The sequence below is a fragment of the Brassica napus genome, chromosome A2 (assembly GCF_020379485.1).
Source record: "Brassica napus cultivar Da-Ae chromosome A2, Da-Ae, whole genome shotgun sequence".
NCBI lineage: Eukaryota > Viridiplantae > Streptophyta > Magnoliopsida > Brassicales > Brassicaceae > Brassica > Brassica napus.
In genome coordinates this window covers 9,789,093-9,797,010 of record NC_063435.1, presented here as the reverse complement: position 1 = coordinate 9,797,010, position 7,918 = coordinate 9,789,093, and the positions used below count along the sequence as shown (strand labels likewise).

General features: G+C 41.3%; 1 protein-coding gene across 1 annotated transcript; it reads left to right on the top strand.

Moving 5' to 3' along the window:
* Positions 1-1,335: 1,335 nt before the first annotated feature.
* Positions 1,336-3,822, top strand: LOC125584160. Its single transcript, XM_048752161.1, has 5 exons — positions 1,336-1,531; positions 1,613-1,885; positions 2,004-2,187; positions 2,280-2,990; positions 3,564-3,822. Exons 1-5 carry the CDS (start codon positions 1,336-1,338, stop codon positions 3,820-3,822), a joined length of 1,623 nt encoding a protein of 540 aa, XP_048608118.1.
* The last annotated feature ends 4,096 nt before the right edge of the window (positions 3,823-7,918 follow it).

Here is a 7,918-nt window from a genome sequence, read left to right as displayed (position 1 = left end):
AAGATATATGAATGTATGTTTTACTTTCGACTGCGTCCATGGATCCTATGTATAATATTTTGGGCTTGCGAACTTTATGTTTTATATATATGGAATAAAGTATGTTTTATATTCGTGACGTGTTGAATCTGATATTAGGTTATTCCAACCTAACACAACTCTATGACTCGGTATGGGTTGCAAAGCCTCAGGCCGAAGATTAGAGGAAACGAGTTTTGAATGGATATTCTGGGTTACAGAATTATGTTTTGTGACTTGGAAAGTCTATTCTAAACCCGTTGTGACACTTCCGGACTTGGCAGAGGAACGTCGTTCGGGCATGTTCTTGTTTGATTGTTGCCCGACTGATTGACCGATGTCTAAAACGGTTCGGGGGTGTTACAGAGGTGGTATCAGAGCATGGTTTAGATCATGCGGTCAATCACACATTTTTCGTGTTTTATCAAGTCAAATGTGTCGTAAAAGATGTATTAGGAAACCAGCAGAGTTCCGCTCTAATTATTATTCTAAATAGGAAATTCCCTGTTTGTGGATTGCAGATGGCAAGAAGGGGAAGGAGTGAAGGGGGACAGGATTGGATGCTGGGTACAGGAAGAATCTCAAGAAGAAGAGGGCTGGGATATGAATCCGACGTAAGAGTGCAAACACTAGCACACACCAACCAGGAGTTCAGCAAAGATAACATAGTGGGAAACGACAATCTGTTTGGGCACGACCAGTCGAAGCCACAAGAAGAACACTTTCCACCGAATCGTAGTGTAAGGGAAAGACCAAAAGCAGATGATAGTGAGACAAGTGTCCAAGGACCAAGACCAATAAGACGGAACAACCCGATTGAACAAGAATTTCATGGTCAACCACAACAAGGAATAGGAATGGAGCACACTCTGAAGATGCTTCATGACGTGATAGCAAGGTCATTGCAACAACCTCAGGTGCAACCTCAGCTACTCGTACCACCACAACCTACAGTGGCTACACCGATGTTACCATTGATAACTGCCATGAAGAACATGAAGACACCACATTTTGATGGAGGGACAGACTCATTTGAAGCTGACCAGTGGCTTCGAACTATGGAGAAAAACTTTGAGACCCTGACGAGACGCGGCAGAATGGTGGGAAAGTAGGAATCGCCAAGTAAGACATCTGGTCACCACTTGGGCGGCATTCAAAAAGGAATTTGAACGCAAGTATTTCACCCCGGAGTCCAAGCGATGGCTTCAACGCCAGTTTGCAAACTTGGTACAAGGAGATAAGACGGTTAGAGAATATGAATCTGAGTTCATGCGGCTGCGACGACACGTGCTGCGAGGACAAGATGATGAGGAGACCATGATATCTAACTTTCTGTTTGGTCTAAAACCAGAGTTAGAAAATAGACTGGCAGTCGGAAACTACGAGAGTCTCACCGAGCTAGTGGAAAAGGCTGTGAATTTGGAGATCGGATTAGAAGCTGAGAAGGCGGCAAGTAAGAAATCCAAGCAGCATCAAGAAGGAAAGTCTGGTGGAAACCAAAGATCATTTAAGGGTAAAGATAAGGAAAAGGAATTGGGAGGGCCAAGTCGACAATCTCTGTTCACATGAAAATGCTTTAACTGTGGCAAAATAGGCCATAAGTCAAGTGAATGTTTCGGGAAGAAACCTGGATCCTTTCAGTCAAACTCCTACAATCCTACATGTTTCACGTGTGGAAAGAAAATGCACATCTCTACCCAGTGCAACGTCAACCGTTCTATCCCAGCTATGCCAATCAATGTCCATCCTCCTCCAGCTCCACCTGTAATCGCACCAGCGCCAAAAAGGCAAGCTATAGGAGGTAGAGTTTACGCTTTAGAACTAGAGGATACTAAACCTCCAGGTCCATCTAAGGGTCCCATTACAGGTATTTGGGTTCTTTAACCTTACTATATTGATTTTGTGTTGTGTGAATTCTTGTGATGGATTGGTTAATTTCTATTGGATAATTATTATGTTGTTGATATATATTGATGTTGTGGCAGGAACTTTACATGTTGCGGGGCGTCCCACACATGTATTGTTCGACTCCGGGGCAACACATAGTTTTGTGACCCCTGAGGTAGCTGCCGAGTTTGTGGGTTCATTTGTGATTGACATGATGGATGTGGCTGTGATGACTCCCGGAGACCAAACCCTTCAAGCAAAAGAATGCCTCAGAAGAGTTCCGTTAGTCATTTGCGAGAAGATGTTCTTGGCAGATTTGTTGGTGGTGCCCTTAAAAGGATATGAAGTTATCTTGGGCATGGATTGGTTATCAGGCTACTGGGCACAATTAGATTGTGGGAAAGTCGTATTTTGTTCAAGGAGAACAGACAACGGCAAATAGTGTTCTACGGGATCAGTCCAAGCAAGTCTGTGTCTTTGGTAGCTGCCTTGAGAGTGGAAGATTTGCTTAAGGATGGAGAAGCGTATCTGGTAACAGTGACTGCTAGTGAAGGACCCACTAGCAATGGAGTTGAAATTTCGGATATTGCGGTCATACAAGAGTTTGAGGATGTATTTGCGGCGTTAAAGGAGTTACCTCCACCTCGGAGTAACCCTTTCACAATTAACTTGGAATATGGAGCTAAGCCAATAGCAAAGGCTCCTTACCGCATGGGACCTGCAGAGTTGAAGAAACAACTTGAAGATTTAATGGAGAAATGTTTCATAAGACCTAGCTCTTCACCATGGGGAGCTCCGGTCTTATTTGTCAAGAAGAAGGATGGTAGCATGCGACTTTGTATTGATTATCGAGGAATCAACAATATCACAATCAAAGACAAGTATCCTCTCCCAAGGATAGACGAGTTGTTGGATCAGTTAAGGGGAGCAAGTTGGTTTTCAAAGATCGACTTGACGTCTGGCTATCATCAGATTCCAATTTTAGAGGGTGATGTCATGAAGACTGCGTTTAGAACTCGTTATGGACAATACGAATTTGTCACTGCAGCATGCCACTTCGATTTTGAGGATGAATTTGAGACAAAGTATTCAGGATCAATCGATAGCCGAACTCCCCCATCGATTGACATCGCCATTCATCCATCGATCGACAAACATCCCAAAGAATCGATCGACAGCAGTCCTACGACAGCGACATCCAGCCATCGATCAACGCTCATCACACACCAGATTCCAAGTTACATGTTAAAGATAATACCAATGTTTTTAAACCCGACCCGGACACTGAACCGGAGGACTTACCGGGTTGCTGGGTCACTGGGTCGACTGCGGGTGAACCATGGATGAACCGCAAATTAATAAATGAATTTATTTTATTATATAATAATATATCAGCTATGTAAATAAAAATATAGAAACTAAATTTCAATATTTTCTATTTTTTTTAACATAAAATAATAGTTTGGATATGTATATATTTTATGTTTAAAAACATTTAGAAAATACTTAACTTTAGTTTTTATATTTTTATTTTCATTTGACATACAAAATATCAAAAAATAGTTTAGACTATTTAAAATTTTCTCGAACAAGGTAAGAGTTATGACATCTAAAAAAATCAAGACATATCCAACTCCTGATGAATTTGGTATTTTCAGGGATCCAGAAGGCCAAGCAGGAGCAATGGATGAACGCATTCTTCACATATCCAAGGAAGACATAGCTGAAATCATTGCCATGAATGCATCCAGTAACTTCTTCAATCCTAAGAACAAATCAGAGGATCCACCATCGATCGACGACGCAGCTGCACCATCGATCGAGGGTCACTTCGGATCCAGAAAAAGCACACATCATCAAAACAGGAAGTGGAAACCTCATTGGGAGAACACAGAGGTATCCATACCGACCGTGTAAGAGCAGAACAACTACAACAACGCAGAGATTGATAAGTTAGTAGCAGAGATCTACAAAGCTATCAAAACTTCAAATGATTATCATTCAAAGAGGCTCGATGACGTCTACTACTCGTTTGACAACAATATTAGCTGGCTGACCACACGCACATATGAGATGAAGCAAGAAATAGCCATGCTTCAGAAACAACATGCAGTCGGTACATGAAGATCAAAATCGATCGCCACTCACGCTCAACCATCGATCGACGCTCACATCCAAACATTGATCGACGCTCGACTCGCATCATTCGAAGATAGGCTACAATCATTCACCTATCGGCCTGATGGTTTTTAATACCCACTATGTGATGGTGTAGATTTCTTGACCACACGCCTGGATGCTTTGCAACATGAGATGGACACGATTCAGAGACAACTCGATTCTCAAGCATAACCATCACCATTGATCGACATACATACATACCCATCGATCGACAACGGCTATACCAGATCATGAAACAAGCTGGTAACCGAGAAGGCTTTACATGATAAGCTTGGTGAGATCACGTTCTCTCAAGACTTGCTGGAAGAAGATGTCTACCAAGAGCTGAAGGACATCTCAGAATAAACATATGCCAGACTTGGAATGCAACAACGCGACATTGGAAATCTTCAGCATAGGATGCATGATGGTGAGGTTGTTAGAGAAAGATTAAAAAATCAATGGACCAGGGGAGATGAAGGCATTAGAAGCTTCATTGTCACTTGGTTCCAGATGAGCGAAGATGAAGTGGACACTTGCATACAACCAAGTGGTCACTTTGATCATTACTAGCCACAAACAACCTCCAAATTCAAGCTAAATGACTATAACAACTGCTGAGTGAGAGGCAACTCACTATTAGGTAATTTCTTATAGTTTTAATATTTACAAGTTATTTATTTTTGTTTTTACCTTTATTTGGGTTCGGTTCGGTTTGTTTAGTCCGGTTCTAGTATTTTTCTAATTGAAATAAGCCATAGTTAGTTTGGTTTGGTTTGGTTTGTGTTCGGTTCAGTTTATATTCGGTTTGGTTTGTATTCTGTTTGGTTTGTATTCGATTCGGTTCGGTTTGTATTTTGGATCGGTTTAATTAGATTCTTCTTAGTTTAATTTTTTTAAAGATAAGTGAACTAAATTAAATATAAAACTGAAAAAAAAACTTTTCAAAAAGTCACAAAATTATATAAGTATTAAAACAAATGAAAGTTAACTAAGGTAAAAAAAAACAATATCATTAGTAATGTCTCTTATATCATTATTTAAAAATCCTGCAATGAATCATCTTTTTTTTTTTTTTTTGATGAAATGTTAAATTTATTGATCAACTTTAAAAGAATATATGTACAAAAAATGAGTTTTTAGACTACTAAAGGCTACTGCATAAACTCTAGACTATAGATGAGCACTAAACCATCTCTGCATCAGTCCATATAGCTTTTGATTCGAGCGGTAGTTTGCAGCAGTAATCCTATTCCTTATTGACTTATCAATTAGCCGAGCCAGCTGATCTACAGTTTTTCCCGTCCCGTTGTGTCGCCGGTCGTTCCGCTCCCTCCATATGAAGTAAACGGAGGTTTGCAGGGCCAGACACAATAAGATAGAAGTAAGCCGATCATAAGAACCCAAAAGCATACTTTGCAGCGTGATTTCCCAGTCCGGGTCAGGGTCTGAACCAAACAGATTGCCTACAACCTGTAACTAGAGTGTGAAAGTATATGGACAAGCGAAAAAAAGATGGTCTCTTGTCTCATCCGGCTCACCACAGTAAACACACCATTGCACATGCCCCCATTGTCTAGTACGATGACCCGTAGCTAGTCTGTCTCTAATGGCCAACCAGGTTATAAATGCATAGCGGGGAACTCCTTGGGGAAACCAGACTAGCTTGCTCCACCTTACTTCCTCCTTTCGCCCACGTAGCTGTTGCCAAACCTCCGACGCTACAAACACATCCTTATAGTTATCTTCTCCATACTTCCACAACACACCATCAGGGACTGCTGATAGAGATAGCGGAAGGCCGGAGACACTCAGAACTACATCTCTAATGTGTTGATCACGACAGCTTTGAAACCTCCATACACCATCACGCAAGACCTCGCAGATTTTTGACTCCCTTGCTATACCAAGCTTTTGCGTACCGACCTCTCCTGTGATCTCAATCAGGCGGCCTAGTGGGTGCCATATATCAGTCCAGAACCTCACACTGCATCCATCCTTAATATCCATTCTTAGAAAGCCTTTCACCAAAGGTTTAGGCCGCAACAATTTCCTCCAAACCCATGATCCCAGCCCTGTATCCTTTGCATCCCAGAATGTCTCCCCTCTCAAAAGATATTTCTTCACCCAGTCTCCCCACAGAGAAGAGGTGCACGAGAACAGCCTCCATATAAGCTTTAGCATGAGCACAGTACTAACTTCACGCACCCGTCGAATACCCAAACCACCTTCTGCATACGGGTAACACACTTCTTCCCAGGCGATTTTGGCCTTGGAGGAATTATGGGGCGAACCACTCCATAGGAAAGCCGAGCACATACTCTCTATTTCATCAATACATGCTTGAGGAAGACAGAAAGCAGCACACCAAAAGTTGGTCATACTCGCAATTACTGACTTAATGAGCTGAAGCCTACCTGCATAGGAAAGAGCTTTACTTGTCCAGGAGAGAAAGCGTTTCCTAACCTTTGATATTAAAGGCTCATAATCATTCTTAGACATGATTTTAGAGGTGAGAGGAAGGCCCAAATACTTAATAGGCAACGCAGAGATCGACAGCCCCACCACTGCTGCTTCATTTTCCAAAGCATGTTTCTCCCGGCCAGCTGCAAACACCGTAGACTTTGCGATGTTGATTCTCAGCCCTGATAAATCCCCGAACTGCTAGAAGACAGAGAGAGTGTGACGAAGTGATGAGGGTGAGCCATTTGTGAACACAACAATGTCGTCCGCAAAACTCAGATGGGACAAATTCACATCTTTACACTGAGGATGATAGCCAATAAGATCTTCCCCGGCCGCCTTGTTTAGAAGCTTCGATAGCACATTACTAATGATGACATAGAGATATGGAGACAATGAGCATCCCTGTCTAATCCCCCTTCTACTAGCAAAGAAGCCCTCAAGCTCCCCATTTACGGAGACCGAGAACGCCGCTGTGTCGATACAACGCATAATCCAGGCAACAAACATATCCGGGTACCGCATGGCACACAGAGTATCTGAACGACCAACTAACTGTGTCAAAAGCTTTAGATATGTCCAGTTTTATTGTTGCGCGAGATGAGATCGATGGCTTATGGTAGTCCTTGACAAGCTCAGTAGCTAGTAGGACGTTCTCCAGTAGCAGTCGTCCCTCTACAAAAGCACACTGGTTTAGCTCAATGGCTTCCGGAAGAGTAGCTCAATGAATCATCTTCCATGTGACGCTGTGGAGAAGATTTTTTGTTTTTAATAAAATTTGCTTTAGGTTTTAGGTTTAGATTTAACATCTACATTTACATATATATAAGAATATAAGAATAAAAACTTTTCTATTTTTTTTAAATCAAATATTTTGATGATTACATATTAGGTTAGAAGCATATAAGTTACTGAATAAAAATAGAAAATACATAGTTTAGTATTACAATTTTAGTATATTGGTATTATTACTAATATTTGTAATTTAAATAATTAACACATCGGTTTTTTGGTTCGGTTTGGTTTTAAACCGAACTGAACCGAACCATTCGGGTTGGGAAAATTTTCAACCGAATGGTTTGAAATAGACTTTGGTTTGGTTTGAATCGATTTCGGTTTGGTTGGTTTGGTTTGACTCGGTTTGGTTCGGGTTTTTTGCCCACCCCTAGTCAAAAACTCTGACCTAATCCTTTTGTATATATAAGGATTATATCAGTTCTTCTAATGCTATTGGAAAAACACAGACCGAAGCAGAAGATGCGGAAAAAAAAAGGAATTATTTTGATATTGGGCTTAGAGTAGGATTGGGCCCATGTCATTACAATCATCAGCTTGAGCCCAAATCCATACTAATCCTTTTGGTCGGTGGAAGACTTGAAGATGAACGTGG

Bases quoted from the DNA above. Each gene is read 5' to 3' on its own strand.
- LOC125584160 (XM_048752161.1), top strand. From the start codon at position 1,336: ATGATATCTAACTTTCTGTTTGGTCTAAAACCAGAGTTAGAAAATAGA. The intron at 1,886-2,003 runs GTATTTGGGTTC...ATGTTGTGGCAG, and splicing joins ATCTAAGGGTCCCATTACAG to GAACTTTACATGTTGCGGGG. The intron at 2,991-3,563 runs GTATTCAGGATC...TGGTATTTTCAG, and splicing joins GAGGATGAATTTGAGACAAA to GGATCCAGAAGGCCAAGCAG.